The 27,095-nt window shown below is 41.6% G+C and overlaps 1 protein-coding gene across 1 annotated transcript; it reads right to left on the bottom strand.

Annotated features, from left to right (window-relative positions):
* On the bottom strand, nucleotides 1-26,715 carry LOC126249696 (succinate dehydrogenase assembly factor 3, mitochondrial). The gene is made up of 2 exons (XM_049951374.1): nucleotides 26,349-26,715; nucleotides 1-542 (listed from the first exon to the last, which is right to left on the bottom strand). The coding sequence occupies exons 1-2, from the start codon at nucleotides 26,520-26,522 to the stop codon at nucleotides 372-374; spliced, it is 345 nt and encodes a 114-aa protein (XP_049807331.1). The 5' UTR covers nucleotides 26,523-26,715; the 3' UTR covers nucleotides 1-371.
* Nucleotides 26,716-27,095: the final 380 nt, after the last annotated feature.

Genomic DNA, 27,095 nt, shown 5'->3' on the forward strand with positions numbered 1-27,095 from the left:
TTTACTGTTTCATAAAATTTATTATTTTAAGCAGATAACAATGATTGCATAAATAACAACTATATAGGAATTTGAAAACAAAGGCACACTTTTCTTTGTCAGCAAACACTATTCCATGACAAAATTTCTGAAGCAGGAGCAGGCCCTGTCTTCCCTGTAATATTCATAGCAAAGGGATTCTGATCTCCTTTGAGATAACAGACAGATCAAAACAAACATTTCAAGTATTCACTACAGTTGTACTCATGTTAGCATAACATTGAACACTGATGTGAGGGGATCTCTAAACCTGTTGGTTTATATTATTTGTGGTATACCTCCAGCAGTTCAAATATTTATAATCACAACCATGTCAATGCTAAGCAGTCAACTTATTGATGCTCAATTGCATTTTCTCCTTTCGCAGCAACCATTAGCTCATACAACTGGTATAGCTGGTCATCTCTCATCTGCTCGATGCGGTCCTCATCCAACTGCACACCAAACTGTTTCATATTAACTCCTTTTAGCTTTAACTGTTCAGCAAGGGAGACAGCATATTTCTGCAATAAAAAAGAGAAGACCTGCATTAAGTCTCTCTCTCTCTCTCTCTCTCTCTCTCTCTCTCTCTCTCTCTCTCTCGTACACACGCGCAACAGCACGACCGCATGGGCAGTCACAGAACCTTAATACACAATTGTGATTTATTTAACATCTCAGTAACTTCACTGCAGGATGGAGAGAAAAAGCACTTTAAATGAAACACACTTTTTGTATCGCCACACAATTAGGAAATGGTGAGAGGAAGGTTATTGGAGAACTAAATTAGAAAGTTTCTTCTGGTGCTGATAAGATTCCAGATTATGTATTTGTAAATGAATAAATGTTTTTTATTTAGATTACAGTGATTGTCTGTCGTACATATTTTGATACAGCCATCTTCAAGTACTAATAGAATATGAATTACAAATTCTATGCTCCAAGTTTTATTAGTACGAGAAGATGGCTGTGCTGAAAAACTTGAGTAAGGGCATCTGAGTGATTTATACAGGAAACATTTAGCCAACAGCAACAAGTTTGCACACATGTATACATGCAACAAAGTTTCCTTTGTAAACATATCTGAGAAGTCTGCAGCTGACAAGCCCCCTTATACAGACTTCACAACTGATCAGTATCTAGTGGCAAATATCCACACAAACTGAAAATGACAAACCTAAAACCTCTGTTTAAAGGTGTAATTACAATGTGGCAACCAAGACGATTTCAGCTGTGCAATTTGAGACATGCAATGAGAGTCATAAGTTCGAAGCTGCTTGTGCTACTTTCTATGCAGCGACTTTCAGTCACTCTGTGACGTACATATCCACATGCTGCCTCCAAAGCAACAAATGGACCACAGGGTGGCAGCCTTTTAAATGTTCCAGTCAATATAAGCAGATTGGGTCATGAAATGACACTTCAGTACAGTGGTAGTGAATGGGGCTTCAGGTTCGCGAACTGTGAGACTAAATGTTCACAGTTGCATTTATCAATTTTATAAACAGAGAAGTGTAGACACAGTGTATTTTGGCTCGTTGGTTGATTTGGAGGAGGGGACAAAACAATGAGGTCATCGGCCCCATCACATTGAGGAACTGCACGAGTCACGTTTTTGTGGGGGAGAATTTGAAGTTATGGGGAAAGTGTATGCAGTGGAAAGGCTCCTTTGAGTTGGTGTACAGCAAAGACTACCGATTGGACTCTATCCCAAATAGAAAAAAAATGTTGACACAGTAACGACGGCATCTATGTCAAATGCACCCAGTGCAACACTCACAACTATGCAAGAGATGCCACTTTTAAATCTCAGTGTACCATTGGGCGAAGCTGCCCTCCCATCACTCTGTCTCCGAAGAGGACCACCAAGCATACATGTCACCAGAAGACACAAATTCACATGACCTCTGAACGGACTTATCAACATCAGAACAGAAGACTGCAATGAGGGCAATTTATCTACATTAGCCTGAAACTAAGAAGCATTACTAACATTCAAACACTTATATAAGTGAATAATCATTCTAGGCCATTTGGTTCTGTCAATAAGATTACTATCATTTTCATATAACTCAGCACTGAAGAAGAACCTACAGCATTCAAAGTTACACATAACTCAATTATTGAGCATAAATAGTGAAAATAAACTTATTATTAATGTGTTACTTTCTTGTAGATGTCTGACTGTATGTATTGGCTGCCCAGATACCGACACATCAGTCAACATACAGCACAGAAGCATTCCTTTTGCTCACTAGCCCATTGATTGTGATGAGTAAGAGTGTTAAGACTCAGCATGGAGCCATCTGGAATGCTGTTCTCTTGGACTCATGGGTACCTGAGTGACCTACTAAAACAACCAGATTTTTAGGGAGCCTTGAACGCCCCAGTCATGGGGGGTTGGTAAAATGTGATGGCACCAAGCACTATTGTATGCCTTATGTAGGTCAAAAAAAGACTACATTGAGGTGTTGCCATTATGTAAAAGCCTGTTAAGACTGCTGTTACCAACCTAGGCAGATGGTTGGTTGTGGACTGTCCATCCCAGAAACCACACTGATAGGGGGAACAAAATGCCCTATGACCTGAGAACCTAGCACAAATGGTAGGCTATGACCCTTTCAAGAAGTTTTACAGAGCATGTTTGTGAGCCTAATAGGTCAGTAGCTGTTGATAAACATTGTGTTTTTGCCAGTTTTATGGATTGGGATGACTGTAGTATTCCACCACTGCAAAGAGAGAAAATACCTTCTAGCCATAAATAGTTGAAGATTCTGAATAGATGAATCTTTGAGTAACTTTCAGATGTTGGGGCGTCATGAACCAAATCAGTGTCTGGGGGTTGTATCATGTGGTCAGGGTGAGCAAGAGCCTGAAGCAGTTCCCAGGCAGTGAAAGATTCATTATATAATTTTGAGTGATTTTTTTGGGGGGAAAGGGGGGGGGGTGTTTGAAAGATAGGTACAACACTGTTGTAAAGTGGGTCACAAGTGCTCAACATGAACCCTTGCATCAGTAAAAATACCACCATGAAGAAAGAGACAGAACAGTTGTTGGTTTTTAGTGGGCCAAGAGACTACAGAGCTTAGCCCAAACCTAGGATGAAGATGTAAACACATTTCTCACGGGGGAGATGATATGCTCCCAGAATTCCTTCTTATTGAGTTCAATTAGATGGTGAGTCTTGGAATGGAGCAGTTAGTGTGGTCTGCGAGGGATTTCACTAGGGACATTGGAAGGACCTTTGATGATAGTGAATAGTTGTTGCAATGTGTTCAGGTCACCATGACACCAGTCAACTGCAGAGTGGGCCCATAGAAAGGGCGTATAGCACTCCCAGGAGTGCGGGCAACTGCACTGTAGACATCTCCCACAGCTTCTTCAATGCAATCTGACACAGTACTAAGGTGGCAGCAGAGGTATACAACTACAAGTGAGCTCTCTGAAGAGGCAAATGTGGTAAGTGGTCAATTGGGCAGTGATGGTGAAGTGACAGAATCACCAGAAAGTGGTCACTGTCAGAGATCACCATGCAGAGACCATTATATCAAAGCCATGAGATTTGTGGAAGAGATCTTAAGGTTGATAGCAGAAGATGTGCTGTGGGTGGCACATAAATTGGTAGGAGTACCATAATTGGAGACCCAGAGATCAAGATCAGAAAGGCACTTGTTAATCAGAAGGGCATATCAAGTGGTGCTTCCCCACAGGAGGTGGTGCATGCTGATATCCCCAAGTAGGAGAAAAAGGAGAGAAAGTTGTTGGATTAAGGTAGTCACCTGAAGGTAAATAAGTGTCCAGATTCGAAGTAAATAAATGTTGCAAATAGTGATTGCTGGGGTGGTTCGCACTCACACTATTTTTGCTTCCAATGTGTTGCAGTGGGAAATTCACTCTCCGACAACACTTTAACAAACCTGTGTAAAGGCCCCTCCATCCTCCAGATGCTCTCTTGTGGCCAGAGCAGTCCAACAGAATGCATGATAACGTCTAGGAGTGGAAGAATGATCAGCGAATTGCATTTCTTGAGAGCGACACAGATTGAGCAAGAAGAGGAAATTAGCTGTTGCAGTTTTTACAGGTGACAGTAATATCCATTGCAGTTCCATTGGATCATCATGTTGAAGGTTTCTTGGGACAACATGGGGGATATGACACCTCTGTGCCACTGGATCAACTTCTTCCTGAGATTATTCTTCTTTTCTTTCACAACTTTTGACACATGAAATTCTTATGAGGGCTTATTCACTTCAGGTGTAGGAATGGAAGAAGAGCAGAGCCATCCTGGGACACTCAGTCCATAGATCCTTCAGCCACTGGCTGGTGTCATGTCTCTGTCCTTAGGATTTCTGGGGAAAGCATTTCCGAGAGGGAGTCCTGTTACCGGTGAAGGATGCCATTTCTCCAGCCGGATGTGGGAAGGGGTTCCCTAACAAGCTGCCAAGTGCAGGAACCACAAAACAGGTTCATTTATGTGTCTACTGGATGTCAACATCAAAGAAGTAAGTACGCCACATACTGCTGACAACCTGGCCACAATAGTGGAAAAAGTTGATATCATTTAGACTGGATACAAACAGTCATTATTTCTCAGCTTTCCTGGATTTTACTTTCCTTGAGAAGGTTAGCACATTTTGGGGATTGGGAGGGGGGGGGGGGGGGGGAAGTGGGTTGTAGTGTCCCAACATTTGACACAGAGAGGTGGTAGTGTACATGATGCATGTCCATTAAGTGGCTGGCCAGTCTCCAAAAATTGGGTTGCATTTAAACTGGGGAGACATATGTTCAAACTGCTGGCATTAAGAACATTGCATTGCAGGTGGGAAATACTGCTTCACATCACAGCAGTAACATAACTTTGACCTTCTCAGGAGGCTAATTCACCTCAAAAGGGAGGATGAATACCCTAGTGTCTACCTTGTTGTTTGGTGGATCTTGAGGTAAGCAGCATATGAAGTGGATCTCTTCCTCTCCAAATGTTCATTTAGTTCTTCATGCATCTGCAGCATTAGATATTGGTGAAAATTAATTCCTGTACCATGCTGAGGTTCTTATGGGATATGACGGCAACAGATACAGCATCAAGTTGTTTACAGGAGAGTAACATTTGGGGCTGTGTAGAACTTGCCATCTTTCGATTGAACCTCTCCATAATTTGCTAAATGAAGAGGGACTGGCAAAATAAATTTAGCAAATTTTCATTGTTCTACACAAGGAACCGTGGTTTAGTAGAGACGAAGGAACCACCTCTTCTTCAGGTGCACATGTAGGATGAGTACTAAAGATGTGTAACATGATGAAAACAGTTTAGGTACACACTAGTATGTAATATACACATTATTTACTCAGTTTTTGTTGTTTTTTAGTTACAAGGGGTCATACTGGCATTCATGAATTTGTTTTTGGATCTATAAGAATGGCATCTTTGGTGGCTTAGGTCCATAGCAGATTAAGTTCTAGCTGATCGTGCAATGAACTGTTTGGAAGAGACTGCAGAAGATCAATGGATGTGGTTTAAAGGACAAAACTATGAGGTCACTGGTTCCTCAGTCCTTTGTGTGTAAAGCTGGGAAGTGTTCCCAGCCAGAATGGATACAAAAAACAACTCCTGACGGGCTTGATTTACCAGAGAACCAAGAAAACCAAGAGACAGAAGTGAGAGAGGGGTAAAAGAGTGCAGGTGGGAGAGCTGCCCCACCCACAAAGCCATTGGAAGCCCTCGAGACATGTCATACAATGGGAGATGCAACATCTGGATCTGCCTGATGTTTCCACAACCTCCTTTACCACGAGAAAAACAGTAACGTGGACAAGTTGGTAAAAATATCAGGAACTAGAACAATAATGATGAGACAGTAAATCAATGACGGATGTAAAAGAATAAGAGGAATTAAAAGGGTGGGAAGGGCAGGAGGCAGGTCAGACCACTAAGAAAGGGCAATCACGGGCCCCCTGGGTTCGAGCACGAGAGTGGGCATCCCCGCAATCCCTCAAGCAGGCGATAAGGCTACTGTGCCCTATTTCAGAGTTGAATAGAAACAACTTCCACAGGTACAACGCAATACCAGATCAATCACTTTGGCATCGCTCACTAGAACCAGAAGCAGCGTGTCAGCAAGTTTAAGGTTTTGCCATAACATGACCAAATTCGGGCAGTTTAGTAACAAGCGGGCCACTGCCAGACAGACATCACACTGACAGTGGGTGAATATTCAGGTTGGAGGATGTTACCATGGGTCAGCCAGATACAGACAATGTGAAGCTGACAGAACAGTAGAGTCCCTGCGAGAAGAATGAAAGGAATACAGCCACGATTTGCAGTTTATTCAGTGAAACCAGGACACACTCCATGTTCTAAGCCCCCAACAACTGATGGCACACAGTTGACCGAAATCTGGTTCCAGTATCCCCATCTCCAAAGTTGGCATCATGGTAGCCAACTCTGGCAACCAGTCAGTGTGTTCATTCCTTGGGATCCAATGTTACTCGAGATCCATACTAATACGACTGACTATCCAGCTTGGTGGAGGTCAAAAAGGAGATTGTGGACAGTAGCAGCCAATGGGTGTCGAGGTTAACATTGGTCTATCACCTGAAGACTACTCAGGGAGTCACTGTCAATTAAGGACATCTTGTCTGTGCAAGATCAAATGTGGCTGAGGGTGCTAGTGATGACCACTAATTTCACAGTGAATACATTGTATTTGTTTGGCAAGGAGCATAGTTCACTGCACTCTGCACGTGCTTAGGCAAAACCTCTTTATTTGTTGACTGCACAACTAACAGTGCATACCACTTCCAAACCCAGAAAAGCATCAATAATGGCCTGGAGCAGGCGACGGAAAACCATGGTATTAACAGAGTCTTTTGATCCAAAGAATACATTGAGACAGATCCGAGGATAGAGTACATACCCGAGAGGCATATGTAATCACTCCCTAATAACATGTGACAGTGGGTATGGCTGGAGTTCGGAGCAGAGACTTTGTGTGTGAACTGTGACTGAGTTTAGCCCTGGGCCTCTGTTGGAGATGGATCTCCCTGCTGGGAAAAATGACATGGCATTTTGGACGCTGAAGTGAGCAGTAATATTTTAAACTGTATTTCAACAGTGGATGGAAAACATGCACTGCAAAAAAGGCTCTCAATTTTTCAACAAGAAAGATTTTTTTCTCTGATCTTACTGGTTTTTTATATGCTAACCTGCTAACTGAAAATTTGCACCGATAGATACTGGTTCATAGGGGGAAGACACTGACGGTGACATAACTGAAAAATCAAATATTGGAAAGCTAATCTTTTTTCTTAAAAAGAGTAATGCTTTTTTTTAATGGTGTCTAGAGTTGTACATGCTCAGATGTTCTTTTACTAATTCACTGAGCTGTTAATCATCTGCTTTAAGCTGTCAAACTGCCATAGATTAAGTTGAACTATAGTGACAATGATTCTGATCGCATGTGCAATCGAGTCGCATGGCTCTGGCTGCCTTATTGGAGTCACTACTGTTTAGAGCAGGGAGTCATCAATGACCAAGCTACTGGATATGGTTTGCACCTTAAAACGGCATCAACAACGATGTAAAAATTTATGTAATTGTGTGTGTCTGTATCCAAGATACAGTTAGTTTTCAAAAGAAGCACGAGTAAGTACAGAGAAAGAAAATAATAATAATAATTTTCTTTTAAGTACCTGACATGCTTTCTTAAGTTATACATCTAAATAAACTGATTTAATGAACTTTTTTCTATCTACTGCAATCAAGACTCCATTTTCTACCATCAATACAGAATTTTCTTGAAATATTTTACAAGACATAGATTTTCAACATTGGAATGTATAGTTATTAGGGGGTTGGATCTTGACGAGGCGAAGGCCCACAGAGCAAATAATACAAATTAATCACAAAGGATAAGTAACAATATATGGGAAGGAAAGGTGCTAATCACCATATAGCGGAGATGTTGAGTCGCAGATACGCACAACAGAAAGACTCTCACAATTAAAGCATTCAGCCATTAAGGCCTTCGCCAACAATAGACATACATGCGCGTGCATACAAACATCACACACATGCATCTGCAAATTCTCCACAAACAATCTTCTTGTAAAATGAATACCTCAACCACTTACAAAAACATGTAGCACACTTCTCTATAAATCTGTTTAATAAACCACCTTTCTTGGGACACGAATTCAGGGAAATTTAAAGTGGAATGCCTACAAACTACATAGTAATAAATTAAGTACATTAAGCTGCTGCATTATAATACTGATCTGATGTACATCAATGCAAATAACTTAGATTGATACTACCTAAAGGCACCATCTTTCCTGAGATACGGTATAATGTTTGAGGCAACTTACCAAATAGTATAAACTGTTTCACAGCACTAAATATAATGGTAAGGGCGACTGAAAACCATAAACCGAATTTTAGACACTCCAAATATTACTGTTCCTTTGCTTATATACACTGATGACAGCATCTTCTGGGTATTAAGGTACATCTTCCATACTGATTCCCTCCCTGCTCTCCTCCCCCCCCCCCCCCCCCCCACCCCTCCAAATTTTGTTGACACTGACATGGGTTGACAAAGTGACGAGATTGTCAACTGCAGAACAGCCTGCTTGAAATCCACACTGTGCAGTGGTTAGTAAATTGTGAGGCTCGAGCCACCATACCAGCTAGGCATGAATCATATGTTCCACCACCTCCCAAACACAGCTGGTGAGAGAAATGGGGTGGTAGCTAGAGGGAAGGTGTTTGTCCTTACTGGGCTTATGTATGGGTATGACTGGCTTCACGCCAGCTTCTGGGCAACGTGCCATCTGCCCAGATGTATTTGTACGCATGAAGGAGAAAGTGCTTGCCCACAAGAGAAAGGTGCTGCAACATCTGAATGTTAACATAGTCCGGCCCTGGGGCAGAAGATTGGGAGGAAGTGAGAGCATGGTATGGTTCCTGCATAGTAAAAACAGCACTGTAGCATTCATGAATTTGAGAGGAGAAGAGTATCACCTGAGCCGCCTCCACTCATCTGCGATGGAGGAAGGCAGGGTAATAGAGGGTGAAGCTCAAAATCTTCGCAAAATAGCAGCCTAATGTGTTGGGGATAGCCATTGTGTCGACAATGAAATCATCTGCCATGGTCAAAATGGAAATGGGGGAATGGAGATTGCTCTCAAAGAGCTACTGGAGGCTGGTCTACATGACAGAAGAGGGAGTGGAACTGTTACAAGAACTAGTAAATGAAATCCAGCTAGCTCTTTTGCTATCCCAAAGAATGTGATAATGTGCAGGCAACTGTTTATAACAAATGCAGTTCGTCATTGTAGGATGATGGTTAAAAATGTGGAGAGCACGAGAGTCCAAATGGGAATAGGTGTGTGTTGAGTCTGAAAGTAATGTGAGTGCTCCAGTGTTAACGCAGATGAGGTTGAGTTGATTGAGAAGGTCAGCCAAGAGTGCACACACTGACAGATTCTGGGAGAGCCTCAAAGGGGATGGTGCACATTAAAGTCAACGAGCAACAAAAAGGTGTGAGGGAGTTGCCCAATAAGCTGGAGAAAGTCTGCCCTGGTGACACTGATTGATAGAGGGGTGCAGACAGTACAAAGAGGAAAGGTGACGCGAGGAAGGAAAATGCAACAGCTTGCAGCCGGGTGTTCAGTGACATAGTTTGACTATGAGCTTCATGCTGGATGAGCAAGAGAGAAGGGATACCGCCTTCAGGAGAGGGGATGCGGAGGTCAAAGTGGACTTGAAATAAATGTGAGAGGCAGAAAACAAGTGGATGGCACGATTCCAAGAGCAACCGTAATTCCTCCTTGTTTGATCTAATGCCACAAATGTTCCATTGGAAGAGTGTCACGATGGGGAGAGAAAAAATGAAGGGTTGTCACCTCAGTGGCTGCCTTCAAAGACTCACTGCTACAGCACAGAGGCTGGAGGATCTTGCTCCATGACATCTACAGATTCATCAGCATTCTCCCTCGTCAGTCTGTGGATTCCAGGATAGAAAAACAGTTGGCGGTGCGCACCGGCTAAATGGAGGAAGGCCGGGTGAGGGTGTCCACAGCAACACCATTGAAGACACTCTCCAAGTTGGCGAAGGAGAAGACCATTTGCCTTTGTTTGATTTCTTGGAGCATCTGCGGTTGGCAGATGAAGAATCAGGTGTTTGTTGGCTGGAGGGACGTAGAAAGTCTTCGCAGGAGTATTCCTTCTGTCCTTTCCAGCCAGCCGGTTGTGTAGAAGGTCATTTCGCTGCCGGAGGTGAAAATTTGGTGGTTTGTTGCACAGTTAGAGGAGGAGGAGGCGGGGATGCTATCATGACATTGGGCGATTCTACAATTGCGGCGTTGAATCTGAGGTCACAAGTCTGTGTGGTGTGTCCTTTGTGGAGCAAGGTGTAGGAAGAACGGTACTGTAAGTGCTAGCCAGTAACTTGACAGTGACAGGACAAGGCACTTTTTCCTTTACCCAGATCTCATGATGCCCTGTTCAAGTAGGACATTCTTGAGATGAAGCTCCATGGTCACCACTGCAGTTGATACAGCGGGGAAAAGGATGTGGGCAATTGCTCTTGCGAGCATCCCTAGCACAAGTAACACATTTGACCAGTTTTCGACAGGACATTTAAGTGTGGTTGTAATGCTGACACTGGTAGCAACGCTTCGGGTTTGGAATGTATGGTTGGACCGTGATGACTTCAAAGCTTGCTTTAATCATTGATGGAAGAACTACTCTATCAAACCATGAGAATAAGAGCATGTGCAGCAACTACGGATTCATCAACCTTTTTTATCACCCAGTGGACTGCAGTGATGCCCTTACCAGAGAGATAAATTTGGATTTCTGCCTTGGTCAGACAATCGAGCACCCTAGTGTAAATAACACCATGCAAAGAACTCAGTGTTCAGTGTGCCTCAACATGAACAGGACAGCCATGGAGGAGCAAAGCTGCAAACAGTTGTTGCACTTTAGAATCACAATTAGTCTTCACAAGCGAAGTGTCATTGTATAAACAAGAGCAGGATTTCACAGAGCCTGCAATTGCATCAACACATTTCTGAATAATATACGGATTAACCGTAGCAAACGACTGACCATCTTCAGAATGTGAAACCACAAGGGGCCAAGGTACAGCTGGTAGAGTCTTTGAATCTTTAGCCCCATTTTGTTAACATTTAATAGACAGAGAATGAGATGAAGAAGATATGCTCATTGTGAGATAATTATCACCAGCATCCCTGATGGCATGTGCCTTCCTTCACATCTCCCAAACTCCTGACAGAGGGACCAACTGGTAATCTGGGAAGGTAACAGCTCAGGCAATCACCCCTGCCTGGGTCTGGCCTGGCCTGTACCAGGGGCTACGTGCAAACCTTACCTGTTGACACAGGGCTGGGAATGACTCATTAACCAGTCACCTGTTACAGGCAAAATGCATGGGCCGGCCTTCAGGAGTGCACAATATGCAAGAAGAAACAAAGAAGAACCTCAAACACTGAAGCGGAGGAAGGGTTGGAGAAGGAGAACAAAGAGAGAGAAAGAAAAGATAGTGGAGGAGATCCTCTGGTGTCAGGTTACTGAAAATTCAGAATACATTCCCAAAAATATCCCAGACATGTTGCCTAATGGAGGGGGAAAAGAATAGCAGGATGATGGTCACACAGCATGGAAGGGAAAAGGTGCTGCAAAGGCTGGGGCCCTGTGGTAGCCAAGCACGAACGTACCAAACAGTGGTGAGCCCCTTGGGTGGGGTTATTATGTTGTTGTTGTTGTTGTTGTTGTTGTTGTTGTTGTTGCTGCTGCTGCACTCTATCACTTGGCTCAAGATTAACTGCCTTATTTATTTATTTATTTATTTATTTATTGTTTTTAAGTTGTCAAATTTGGCAGAATTGTGATTTCCACATAGATCTGCAAGTGTTTTAAGAGATATGATCAGTTTTACTGGTATCATGGCCTTTGTAGTTTCTTCACACTCCCTTCTGGTTTAGCGTATTTCTTTTTGCAAGTTCACTCTCTGTGATCCAAATGTAAATGAAAACAATTTACTTTCTACCTAACATGCCACATAGTGTTATACTATCACAGGAATTAATTATTTAAATTAGTGATGGCTAAATTTGAACTGTCTGGTATTGTTTTTCTGGAACTTCTCCCACTTGTTGCCATTACTGTTCAAACACTTACTTTATTTACAGAAGGCATTTCACATGGTTTACAATATATTTCAATGCATTATTTCTTCTTAACTGGGTGAATGGCTCTCACTGATCTCAATCAATGTTAAGTAACCAAATGGCAGTGTTAAAAACAAATCTCAGCTTTAACTTTGCACAACATGAAAAAATTATCACTGAATAGCATTCATTCATGTTGTGGACAATAATGGAGAGGAACCGATTGTCAGTTACTGTACTGTTGTGGAACTTTATTTTAGCCTGTTGGCCAGTCTAACAGTGCCCTGAGGTGGGAAATTCAAACTGTTGAAAGACTAAATGAGCTGCCCCTTCCCTGCTTGTCAGGGTTTGCCGAAGAGAAAACTAAATGTTTTACTTTTGTTAATTTTGTGTGATTTTTCAGTTCTGAACTATGATTAGAAGAATGTAAATTTCTAATATTTCGAGGGTAGCGCAAGGAACAAGTTAGTAGGTCAAGTGGAGGATGACCATGCTGCCCCTTTCCCCCACGAACATGTGCCAGAATCTGAGCTGTTGTGTGTTATGGGTGTATTTAGATAGCTACAGGAATCTTAAGCTCAGTGTCCAAGTTGTGACAGAGGGTACTTTATGTACTAGTGCCACTTTCCACTTTACCTGTTCTACTCATAAGTAGCTCATGGGAACAACACTCACTTGGTAAGCTTATGTGTGGGCTCAAATCTCTACAATTTTATCTTCATAGTCTATCTGCAAGATATACACAGGATGAAGCAACTCTTCTGGGAAGACACAGACACACACACACACACACACACACACACACACACACACACACACACAAAACATTTAACAGCAAAGCACACTGTAATGCAGAATTCCTGTCTTGCAGCATCTACCAATGGAGTTGGCTAAGCTTCTCCGTTACACTTTCACGCTTACTAAATGAAATTGTAACTTTGTCTTTCAGGTCAAAAACACACAGTTCTTCATTGCACACTTGACTGTAACTAAGCAAAACCACCATTTAAGTACACTGCATGTTTCAGAGCTAACTACTCATACAACTCAGATAAAAATTCTCTTCTAAAATGTGATTTAAATTAATAATTACAGTTCACAAGTGAAGCATATTTAAGGTGAACAAATTTACAATTGTACAGCTGGTATCTATTTTTAAACATGTAATTATGATAATCATGTTTGTGTGATTGATAAATCTGATATCACCACCACTTTCGTCCTCACCAACACAACCATCTCAAACACACAACTCAATATGGTGGTACAACTAAAACTGCTGCATCATTTTCCATTTCATGAGTGTGTGGCATGCTACATGTCAGCTGGCAACATTGCTCTATTTTACTACAATACATCAGTCATGAAGTAATATTAATGGTTCAAGTGGTACTGGTTGATTTGCAGGTGGATTTTCCGTTGCCCATATTAGACAATTCTGTGTATTGACATATCCTGTCAGATAGAAGTGGGCTTTGTTTGTCCACAAAATCGTCCATGGCCAATCATTGTCCACTTCCATGCGAGCAAGAAATTCTATACCAAAGGTCTCTCTTGCTGGCAGGTTAACAGGAAGCAACTCGTGCACATGTGTAATTTTGAATGGATAGCAAAGAAGGGTGTTTTGTACGATTTTACACACTGTGCTCGTGGGTATGTCCAATGTTCAGGCAATTTTTCGTGCACTACACGTTTGCACACCACACCAGTCTGCTCCTGCATTGCTGTGGCTACTGCTTCCGCTGAGATCAAATCAATTTGTTTCCTCCCTTTACCAGGTTGCACACCAAAAGAACCTGTCTTTTCGAATTTCTGACTCATTTTCTCCCGACCCATGGCAGTCATTGGACCAATGCCGTTTTTGAAAGCCTTCAGTGCGCGGAACTTCTGCAGAGTGACATGTAAACAGTCATCATTCTTGTAATACATCTTTACAAGCAGACCGCAATCCTGTATCGAGGCAGTCATGGGAAACATCGCAGATGCGAAAAGAGGAAAAGCTGTGTACGCAGCGTGTTTATACTAACTTCAATGGGCCATGCGCATGACAGGTGTTTTCATTTACATATTCTGACACATACAGCACCATCTATTGATCAATTTTCACACTATTTTTTTCTTCTGCCATACGTTTTCCTCCTCCTCTGATGATATTCAGTTGCAATTTGACGTCATTCAGACCAGTGGTGTTATTTCTACAGCGTTTTGAAAGTTTATATATATAAAAAAATAGAGGGAAACATTCCACGTGGGAAAAATATATCTAAAAACAAAGATGATGTGACTTACCGAACGAAAGTGCTGGCAGGTCAATAGACACACAAACAAACACAAACATACACACGAAATTCAAGCTTTCGCAACAAACTGTTGCTTCATCAGGAAAGAGGGAAGGAGAGGGAAAGACGAAAGGATGTGGGTTTCAAGGGAGAGGGCAAGGAGTCATTCCAATCCCAGGAGTGGAAAGACTTACCTTAGGGGGAAAAAAATGTCTGCTTGTGTCTGTGTATGTGCGGTTGGATATAGGTGTGTGTGTGAGTGTATACCTGTCCTTTTTTCCCCCTAAGGTAAGTCTTTCCGCTCCCGGGATTGGAATGACTCCTTACCCTCTCCCTTAAAACCCACATCCTTTCGTCTTTCCCTCTCCTTCCCTCTTTCCTCATGAGGCAACAGTCTGAATTTTGTGTGTATGTTTGTGTGTCTATCGACGTGCCAGTGCTTTCGTTTGGTAAGTCACATCATCTTTGTTTTTAGATATATTTTTTCCCACGTGGAATGTTTCCTTCTATTATATATATGTTTTTTTATACCCTTGTATATCAGGGTTGGCACAAGTTTACCCAAGTGAAATTCCCTGATTTCCAGACAAGTATTATCATTATTCCCAACAAACAAAAACATTTGCCTATGCAATATTGTTCTACAAAGAAACACATATTCTTAGACAAAATAGCGATATATTGTCACTAAACACTGAGCCCCAGTCGCAGGGACTTTTGGAAACACACTGTCCTGTCAAACAATGTTTAAGAGTGCACAGTGTTGCCACGTCAAACGTCACAAATTACATTTTCAGCAGAATTGCTACACATGTTTGTGGGGCCTTTTTCGAGTGGGCACCCTGTATTTTGCCAAGTTGAAAAAGTTCATTTCTTCACACACATTTTATAATGCTTTTGTTTTGCTTTGGCAGTGTCATGAGAGCAAAATAGTTGTAGTTTTAGGGTAATAGCTAATGATAGTAGACTGACATTTACGTAATGTGATGCAGTGTTCGATTTTTCCATGACAAGGAAAATTATTTACTTGCATACAGTGATTCATATACAATAAGGATGTTTGTATTCAGTTTATAGAAGCATGTTGCCCTTTATAGACAACAGCAGAACGTTGGTAAAGGAGTGACAGTATTAATGCTATTTAATGGCTGGTGTATTATATCAAAAAAGAGCAATGATGCCAGCTGATACGTAGCATGCTGCATGTTTATGAAATGGAAAATTGTGCACTTGTAGTTGTACCACCATCCTGATGTGTGGGCTAGAGCTGATAATGTTGGCGAGGATGAGAGTGGAGATCGTACCAGATTTATCATTCACACCAACATGACTATTACCATTACATATTTAAAGATAGGTACTGGCTGTACAATTGTTGATTTGCTAACATTAAAAATGCTTCACTTATGAACTTTTGTTATTGAGTTAAATCGCCATTTTAGAACAGAATTTGTATCTGAGTTGCGTGAGTAGTTAGCTCTCAAACATGCAATATACTTACACTGTAAATTCACTCAGTTACAGTCAGGTGTGCAATGAACTATGTATGTGTTGACTCCAAAGACAAAGACAATTTAGTAAGCACGAAAGTGTAATCATGATGCTTAGCCAATTCCAGCAGCAGATGCTGCAAGACATTTATTGCTAAAAATTCAACAGTCTGAATTTCCCACCTGAGGACACTGTTAGACTGGCCAAAAAATGTTCTACAGCAATACAGTAATTAACAGTCAGTTCCTCTCCATTATTTCTCACAACATGATTGCTATTCGGTGATTACATTTTCACGCTATGCCAAGTTAAAGCTGAGATTTGTTTTTAACACTGCATTTTTGTTACTTTACACTGATTGGGATCAGCGAGATTCATTTGTCCGATTAAGAAGAGATGGTTCAAATGGCTCTGAGCACTATGGGACTGAACATCTTAGGTCATCAGTCCCCTAGAACTTAGAACTAATTAAACCTAACTAACCTAAGGACATCACACACATCCATGCCCGAGGCAGGATTCGAACCTGCGACCGTAGCAGTCGCGCAGTTCCGGACTGCGCGCCTAGAACCGCGAGACCACCGCGGCCGGCAATTTAGAAGAGATTATGCATTGAAACATATTGTAAACCGTGTGAAATGCATTCTATAAACGAAATAAATATCTGAACCTTAATGACAGCAAATGGAAGAAGTTTCAATAAACCATTACCGGTACATCTACATCTACGTTTATACTCCGCAAGCCACCAAACAGTGTGTGGCGGAGGGCACTTTACGTGCCACTGTCATTACCTCCCTTTCCTGTTCCAGTCGCGTATGGTTCGCGGGAAGAACGACTGTCTGAAAGCCTCCGTGCGCGCTCTAATCTCTCTAATTTTACATTCGTGATCTCCTCGGGAGGTATAAGTAGGGGGAAGCAATATATTCGATACCTCATCCAGAAACGCACCCTCTCGAAACCTGGCGAGCAAGCTACACCGCGATGCAGAGTGCCTCTCTTGCAGAGTCTGCCACTTGAGTTTATTAAACATCTCCGTAACGCTATCACGGTTACCAAATAACCCTGTGATGAAACGCGCCGCTCTTCTTTGGATCTTCTCTATCTCCTCCGTCAACCCGATCTGGTACGGATCCCACACTGATGAGCAATACTCAAGTATAGGTCGAACGAGTGTTTTGTAAGCCACCTCCTTTGTTGATGGACTACATTTTCCAAGCACTCTCCCAATGAATCTCAACCTGGCACCCACCTTACCAACAATTAATTTTATATGATCATTCCACTTCAAATCGTTCCGCACACATACTCCCAGATATTTTACAGAAGTAACTGCTACCAGTGTTTGTTCCACTATCATATAATCATACAATAAAGGATCCTTCTTTCTATGTATTCGCAATACATTACATTTGTCTATGTTAAGGGACAGTTGCCACTCCCTGCACCAAGTGCCTATCCGCTGCAGATCTTCCTGCATTTCGCTACAATTTTCTAATGCTGCAACTTCTCTGTATACTACAGCATCATCCGCGAAAAGCCGCATGGAACTTCCGACACTATCTACTAGGTCATTTATATATATATTGTGAAAAGCAATGGTCCCATAACACTCCCCTGTGGCACGCCAGAGGTTACCTTAACGTCTGTAGATGTCTCTCCATTGATAACAACATGCTGTGTTCTGTTTGCTAAAAACTCTTCAATCCAGCCACACAGCTGGTCTGATATTCCGTAGGCTCTCACTTTGTTTATCAGGCGACAGTGCGGAACTGTATCGAACGCCTTCCGGAAGTCAAGAAAAATGGCATCTACCTGGGAGCCTGTATCTAATATTTTCTGGGTCTCATGAACAAATAACGCGAGTTGGGTCTCGCACGATCACTGTTTCCGGAATCCATGTTGATTCCTACATAGTAGATTCTGGGTTTCCAAAAAAGACATGATACTCGAGCAAAAAACATGTTCTAAAATTCTACAACAGATCGACGTCAGAGATATAGGTCTATAGTTTTGCGCATCTGCTCGACGACCCTTCTTGAAGACTGGGACTACCTGTGCTCTTTTCCAATCATTTGGAACCTTCCGTTCCTCTAGAGACTTGCGGTACACGGCTGTTAGAAGGGTGACAAGTTCTTTCGCGTACTCTGTGTAGAATCGAATTGGTATCCCGTCAGGTCCAGTGGACTTTCCTCTGTTGAGTGATTCCAGTTGCTTTTCTATTCCTTGGACACTTATTTCGATGTCAGCCATTTTTTCGTTTGTGCGAGGATTTAGAGAAGGAACTGCAGTGCGGTCTTCCTCTGTGAAACAGCTTTGGAAAAAGGTGTTTAGTATTTCAGCTTTACGCGTGTCATCCTCTGTTTCAATGCCATCATCATCCCGGAGTGTCTGGATATGCTGTTTCGAGCCACTTACTGATTTAACGTAAGACCAGAACTTCCTAGGATTTTCTGTCAAGTTGATACATAGAATTTTACTTTCGAATTCACTGAACGCTTCTCGCATAGCCCTCCTTACGCTAACTTTGACATCGCTTAGCTTCTGTTTGTCTGAGAGGTTTTGGCTGCGTTTAAACTTGGAGTGAAGCTCTCTTTGCTTTCGCAGTAGTTTCCTAACTTCGTTGTTGTACCACGGTGGGTTTTTCCCGTCCCTCACAGTTTTACTCGGAACGTGCCTGTCTAAAACGCATTTTACGATTGCCTTGAACTTTTTCCATAAACACTCAACATTGTCAGTGTCGGAACAGAAATTTTCGTTTTGATCTGTTAGGTAGTCTGAAATCTCCCTTCTATTACTCTTGCTAAACAGATAAACCTTCCTCCCTTTTTTTATATTCCTATTAACTTCCATATTCAGGGATGCTACAACGGCCTTATGATCACTGATTCCCTGTTCTGCACTTACAGAGTCGAAAAGTTCGGGTCTGTTTGTTATCAGTAGGTCCAAGATGTTATCTCCACGAGTCGGTTCTCTGTTTAATTGCTCGAGGTAATTTTCGGATAGTGCACTCAGTATAATGTCACTCAATGCTCTGTCCCTACCACCCGTCCTAAACATCTGAGTGTCCCAGTCTATATCTGGTAAATTGAAATCTCCACCTAAGACTATAACATGCTGAGGAAATTTATGTGAAATGTATTCCAAATTTTCTCTCAGTTGTTCTGCCACTAACGCTGCCGAGTCGGGAGGTCGGTAAAAGGAGCCAATTATTAACCTAGCTCGGTTGTTGAGTGTAACCTCCACCCATAATAATTCACAGGAACTACCCACTTCTACTTCACTACAGGATAAACTACTACTAACAACGACGAACACTCCACCACCGGTTGCATGCAATCTATCCTTCCTAAACACCGTCTGTACCTTTGCAAAAATTTCGGCAGAATTTATCTCTGGCTTAAGCCAGCTTTCTGTACCTATAACGATTTCAGCTTCGGTTCTTTCTATCAGCGCTTGAAGTTCCGGTACTTTACCAACGCAGCTTTGACAGTTGACAATTACAACACCGATTGCTGCTTGGTCCCCGCATGTCCTGACTTTGCCCCGCACCCGTTGAGGCTGTTGCCCTTTCTGTACTTGCCCAAGGCCATCTAACCTAAAAAACCGCCCAGCCCACGCCACACAACCCCTGCTACCCGTGTAGCCGCTTGTTGCGTTTAGTGGACTCCTGACCTATCCAGCGGAACCCGAAACCCCACCACCCTATGGCGCAAGTTGAGGAATCTGCAGCCCACATGGTCGCAGAACCGTCTCAGCCTCTGATTCAGACCCTCCACTCGGCTCTGTACCAAAGGTCCGCAGTCAGTCCTGTCGACGATGCTGCAGATGGTGAGCTCTGCTTTCATCCCGCTAGCGAGACTGGCAGTCTTCACCAAATCAGATAACCGCCAGAAGCCAGAGAGGATTTCCTCCGATCCATAGCGACACACATCATTGGTGCCGACATGAGCGACCACCTGCAGATGGGTGCACCCTGTACCCTTCATGGCATCCGGAAGGACCCTTTCCACATCTGGAATGACTCCCCCCGGTATGCACACGTAGTGCACATTGGTTTTCTTCCCCTCTCTTGCTGCCATTTCCCTAAGGGGCCCCATTACGCGCCTGACGTTGGAGCTCCCAACTACCAGTAAGCCCACCCTCTGCGACCGCCCGGATCTTGCAGACTGAGGGGCAACCTCTGGAACAGGACAAGCAGCCATGTCAGGCCGAAGATCAGTATCAGCCTGAGACAGAGCCTGAAACCGGTTCGTCAGACAAACTGGAGAGGCCTTCCATTCAGCCCTCCGGAATGTCTTTCGCCCCCTGCCACACCTTGAGATGACCTCCCACTCTACCACAGGTGAGGGATCAGCCTCAATGCGGGCAGTATCCCGGGCAACCACAGTCTTAGTCCGATCGGGGGATGCGTGGGACGAGCTGGCCGTCCCCGACAAACCCCCATCCGGACCCCCACAGTGATGCCCATTGGCAACAGCCTCAAGCTTTGTGACCGAAGCCAACACTGCCTGAAGCTGGGAGCGAAGGGATGCCAACTCAGCCTGCATCCGAACACAGGTTGCAGTCCCTATCCATGCTAAAAACTGTTTTGCAAAGAACGTCTGAACTAATCTACAGAGCGCGCAAACAAATCGACAAAATTTAAACGGTTATTAAAATACAAGACTGCCTAGTAAATGCAGTAATGCTGCTACTTGCGCACTGCTGACACACTGCTCGACAGCGGAAGGAGACTACGCGATTTTACACTATTCAGGTACTAAAACGCGATGCTACAACTCTCAAATACTATAATACGCTCGAAATTTATGAATTCAACAATGCAAGTACCAAAAACATGCAAAGAAATTAAGAATTGAACTATGTAAGAAATGAGTGAGCTAGGAGTATACGACTTGCTGCTGCAGCTGCTTATCCAATGGCGGCAGTGAGCACACTGACTGTGACCAACCGACACTGGCCGTAGAAATGTAGCCACCACCAATTTCACTAATTCATTCCCACAATAATATAATACTGTGTGGCATGGTAGATACGAAGTAAGTTGTTTTCATTTATATTTGGACCACAGAGTGTGAACTTGCAAAAACAAATACCTTACAACAGAAGTGAGTGAAGAAGAAACTGCAGGGGCCATGATACTAGTGAAACACCATATCTCTTAAAACTGTTGCACATCTATATGGGAATTCCAGTTCCTCTAAACTTGACAGCAGAAAAATAATAAATAAATTAGGCAGTTGATCTTAGGCTAAGTGACAGAATGCAACAACAACATAATAAAAAAAGGTTACCACATCCAAAATACACTGCTCTGCAAATCTTTAGGATGAGATAGATAAATGCAACATGTTAACTATTCAATGGAAATGAGTAAAAGTGTGAGAGTATGATGCCATAGATCTCTGTCATACACAGAAAGTTGTACGTCAAACGGTATGACGTCAACATGACTATAGCAGCAAATGGAGCTGGCCCAATACTACCAGGCAGTTGAAGGAACAGAAGAAAACATTGTGTGTCAATCAGCAAGCAGTTACAGTGCTCTATGGTGGTGTTCATTATTACAAAAGGACCCAGAGAAAACATTCTGAATACTTCGTACCGGAAAGAATTATCGGAAAACTGGAAGGAAGACTAAGTGTGACAAATGTAGCCCAGTAGTTTGGTATTTCTCGCAGCACTGTTTTACATGCATGGGGAGCATTAAAAATACCAGGCATTGCAAAGGGACTGGGCGAATGACAAGTGGGGTAGCATGCAAACAGGAGCATTTTCAGTCTCGGTTGTGATTCTTGATATAGCCTCTCTTCATACGGTGAGGTTTGTTGAATGGGCGTAATGACAAGCAAATCATTTAATATGGTTCCCTCACCGGTCAATGTTATTGTGATGATGTGCTCCTTCCCCATCTGCATTCTTTCAGGGGTGCATGCAGCCCGGACTATTTTTATGGATTACAATGCATAATCATATAAAAAGAGCAGAGGCAGAGGATATCTTGGAACAAAAGGATCTTCAGCAAATGGACTGGCCTGTCTGTTCCTTGACTTAAATCACAGTGAACATGTGTGGCATTTATTGGGGAGGCATATTGTAGCATGTCCACATGCACACACCACCACCCAGCCATTGTCAACTCCAGACAGTGAGAAATGGCATGTCCTACCAGAAGTGCACCTTACCAATCTTACACCCAGCATGGGAACACACCACAGAATATGGAATGCTGTCCATGGCAATCACACATGCTTTAAGCCAAGAAATAGTAATGGAACACCAACACTGCAAAAATGTTATCACAGCCAAAACACACTGTTCCACAATATATTAGGAAGAGATGTATAAAAGTAACATAGCATGTTAAGTACTTCATGGAAATGAAGTAGAAACGTGGGAATATGTTGGCAGAGGGCTCTGTCATGCACAAAAAGTTTGATGTCATATGGTCTTAAGTCAACGTGACTACAGTGCCAATGTGGAGCTGAAGGAAGAGAAAAAAAGAATGTATCAATCTCCAAGCAATTATGGTGCACTGCGGTGACGTTCCTTATTAAAAAAAGGGCCCAGAGACAACATTTTGATGATTTCATACTGGAAAGAATCATTGGAAAACTGGAAGAACGACAAAGTGTGGCAAGTGTGGCCCACCCTATTAAGAACTGTGGCCCACATTTTGTAATAACAAGAGAACCACCATAAATCATGGTGACTTTAATGTAATTACTGTCTTTGAATAAAAGTGTCATTTTTGTTCATCTCTCTGTATATTACTTTCAGCTACCTTCGGTAATTATTGTACCAGTTCTTTCTGTGTATGATTCGAGATTCATTGAGATATGTTACTTGGCAGTAACACTTTATGCAAATTTTATATGCCTACTAGTTCCGGAGATATGGGGATACTGAAAGTATGCTTGATGCCATAAAAAATTATTCATATAGTTAAGAGAATGATAATTCTTTTGTGATGGAAGAGTGGAATTTAATAGTAGGGAAAGGAATGAAAAGGGAAGATGTCTATTAAAATTTTTCACATATTATAATTTACTCATTGCTAACACTTGATTTAAGAATAATGAAAGAAGATAGTATATGTGGACGGGACCTGGAGATCCCAGAAAGCTTCAGACGGACTATGTAACTGTAACAAAAGAATTCTGAAAAAAGATGTTAAGTCCTCAAACATTTCCAGTGGCAGATGTGGTTTCTTATCATAATTTGTTGATTGTAGAATGATGATTAAAACTGAATAACATGAGGAAAGGCAAGAAATTAAGGTATGGGACCTGGCTAAATTTAAAGAGCAAGATGTTGTCGAGAGTTTCTGAGGGAGCATTAGGCAATGATTGACTGAATCATGAGGAAGTCAACACAATAGAAGGGGTATGAGTAACTTAAAGAGATGAAATAGATAAAAGACATGGCCCAGTAGAAATTATTGTTTAACACAAGAGATACTGAATATTACTGACAAAAGGATAAAGTATAAAAATGTCAAAACACGAGGCAACCCTGACATTGTAATTTGGTTAGAGATGGAAAAAGAGCTGGCAGGTCAGTTTTATTACCATTTTTGTTATTTGAGCAGCAAAATTGCTAGTGGTAGCCAAAGTAATGACTATATAAAATTCAAGCTAGTAAAACAGTAGAAAGAAAAGTGTTACCAAAAATTATGTATTTGTTAATATTTATATTACATTTGTGTTGGAAGTCTTTTGTAAAGGTATTTTTCTGTAGTGCAGCCTTGTACAAAAGTGAACAGTACAGTTCAGGTACGAAAAGAATAGAACTGCTTGATGTGTAGTGCTACAGAGAAATGTTTAGCATCTGATGAGTAGATTAGATAACTAGTGAGATGGTTCTGATTTGAATTGGGGAAAACTAAAATTCATGACTACTTTACTTTAAAGGTTCAGTCGATAGATGCAGCCTGTTAAGTATAAAGGAATCGTCAATCTGGTAATTGAGGAATGAGTGCAGGATAAAAGCTGTAAAGTAAAACTAAGGCTCGAATACATGTAAGTACGTTCAGGTAGTTAAACAGAGATGAAGATACTTGCACTGGACAGACTTGTGTGGAGAAATGCATCAAACCAGCCTCCTTTGAACTGAGAAAGAAAACAACTGGCAGAGTAATCTTTTCCAGCATTAAAGGTTTATGTAGCCTTTTTTTTTGGGGGGGGGGGGGGGGCTGCTTCTGACTTGAAAAGCCTGGGGCTTGGTGTGGGTGTTGGAGTACATATGTTTATCATGAATTATTACAGTATCATCTAACATGAATATGGATATCACTGGAACACAGACTGAAATGTGACATAGCTGACTCAAGTCTGGATACAATGGCAGCAAACTGTTGACAAACACAGGTCCAGTGCTTCTGTGCTAAGCCAATATTACAGATTAAACAATACAGCCCATTGTGACAATGGGAATTAAGGTTAGAGCTTAACAGACTGTCAACAAAGAGGTCATTATAGATGGAGCACAAGCTCATACAAGACAAGGCGGGAAAGGAAGTTAGTTATGACATGTGGAACGAACTCCTATTTGCCATTTAACTGATTTATGGAAACAACAAAAATGCAAATCTGGACAGCTGGATGGGGGATTTGAGTCCCCCCTTCTCCCCAATGCGAGTCCAGTGTCAAAGTTGGTGCCAGCTCCTTTGATATGTCCACGTGAACAAAATTATAGTTATTTTAAGAAATAAATCAACCAGCCACTTTTTTTGTGTGTTTATATTTATGTCAATACGTGTTTTGGGCTTTCACCCACCTTCAATTTGCGTAATACATATTTGAATGTTCAGACAGTGCTGTGTTAAAACATTCGACTGCAATTTAGCTGCTGCAGCTGGCTTTCTACTCTACTGGTTAGTTACGCTATGCAGTGGGCCTTTCCTCTCACATTTTCAGCTCATTTGACTTCTTTTCTTGAGGTCAATGTAATTCTGATTTCTAGTCATACAAGAGTGGGCACTGCTGTACAAACATATCTCTATGCCATTTTAGCTGCTTAGGCCTATTGCTGGTAGTGTTATCTGAGTTTGACAATTACTTCTCTGTGTTGCAATTTTTGCATAGGTACTTTTGTGTTTACAAGTATTTCATATTACAGGAGAAAACTTTGCAACCTCTTATCAGTAATATTACTGGGCTCACATGAAATTTACTTTCAAGTAACCTACTGATGTTCTGTCTCAACTAAATATCTAGTTATTTCAATTTCTGTTTACTGCTTTTACTTTTCTTAGTACATCAATCAGCTTCCCATATCCATTGAGGGATAAATAATAAAAAAAAAGTATTTGCTATTTGTGTTGGTTATAATGATATTAAATTAACTCTAATTTATGGACATTGGATTTAATATTGTCCTTAGAAAAACCGATCAAAAGGAGAAAAAACACGATAGAAACTAACTGGGCAACATTCCCTATATCAGCAGCAATATCACGTTATATTTCCCAACAATCTATGTTCCTAATAATTTGAGTATTGTCTAGCTGGCATTCATGAAGCAAAAAAATTTTCTGCTTGAGTTTCTGAGCTGTGCACGATAGTTGTGTCATAAGGCAGCGTCAAGATAAGATGATAGACGCGCATGGCTTTAAACTCAGCTTTTACTTACGACACAGGTACTAAAATATTAAACTACTGGACTCTGGAAATTTATTCGAGTTATTAGAAAACAAACTGGTAGCATCCATATTAACTGTTCATTCAAAACTGCCACACAAACACATCTTAAAATCACATCAATTTAAAATTCCTTTCTTATGTCCAACCAGCAATAAAATACAGTCCAATACAATGTAAATCATCCCGAGGTAGATTAAAAACTGGACAGAACGGAGCACAAATAGCTACTACCAGAACCGCCAATATGTATACTTACAACTCAAAATTTTTTGCCAACTACTTCCAGTCGATAGATGTATCACTAATTTATAGTTTATTTCATTCACACTATCAAAATTTTCCATTATATGAAAAACAACAGATACAGAACAGAACACGAATAACATCCCAGAAGATATGGATAACTATATTTACTTGCGGAAAACTGTAAACGTCCAATTGCAGCCGAGACTGCAAAAAATATTTTCCATAACCTGAAAGACCATGAAATGCATTCATAGGCTACTGATAAATATTACAGTTTTAAATAACTAATGTTCAAATGTTGGTGCTAACTTGTATTGCGACTCATAAACCATGGTTTTCCACAAAACACGAGCAAAACCTTTTGATTCAGTTTTGTCGATAAGAGGATAATATGGTTTCTACAAATGTGGATTCAGATATTTGCAATGTGAATAGGATTTGAATTCAAACTGGAAATGCTGATTGGCAAACTTACCGTCCATTCGGATATAAACAATTCGGTTTCATGAGGAGTACAGCTTTTATGTCTCTTGAATTCATCTCGGACATAACCATTTCCTATAATTTGCAGTTCCTTTGGTAATCCTCTGTGCAACTTCAGTATCGCTTTGTAAAGAAATCGAACATTCCTAGCGTGTACTAACTCCATCTACGAACTTTCACACACATTCATACACGCTGGCTTCTCAGGTGTAGCGTCGATTTTTAGCACAATGCGCATGCGCATCAAATTTTAATTTGTTTGGTCCTTTTTAGTATACTCTGATCATCTGCAGCTCTTACGAATGTATTCCGGTCGCTCATGTACGGAGCCCGTATGAAATTTAAGAACGAAATTTGACTCGTGCCTACAGTTATTGAATAACGATTCCATTTCGTCCCTCGGGTCTAGAGAATTGTTCGATACGAGCCGTCTGCTTTGACCCGTGACGTCATGGCTGCTCTGACGTCACGTTTTGGTGCGTATTTTGAACAGAATTTTTGTTTGGCCTTACATTCAATCGATTACAATCTCGTTGGCTTGTAGGGATGTTAATGTTGGACGTATATCAGAAACAAAATTCTGTCTTTAGCGCATGCGCAGTGCGAGATTTGTAATTAGCTTTCCATTTATTGGTAGCATTACGAAAAATGGAGGCAGTTGCTGCGGCTTGTTCTGCTCCTGATTTGGAAGATGATGGACAGTAATGGGTGTGCAGAACCACGCATTCCTCACGTTCGC

This window comes from Schistocerca nitens, chromosome 3, assembly GCF_023898315.1.
Source record: "Schistocerca nitens isolate TAMUIC-IGC-003100 chromosome 3, iqSchNite1.1, whole genome shotgun sequence".
NCBI classification, from domain to species: domain Eukaryota; kingdom Metazoa; phylum Arthropoda; class Insecta; order Orthoptera; family Acrididae; genus Schistocerca; species Schistocerca nitens.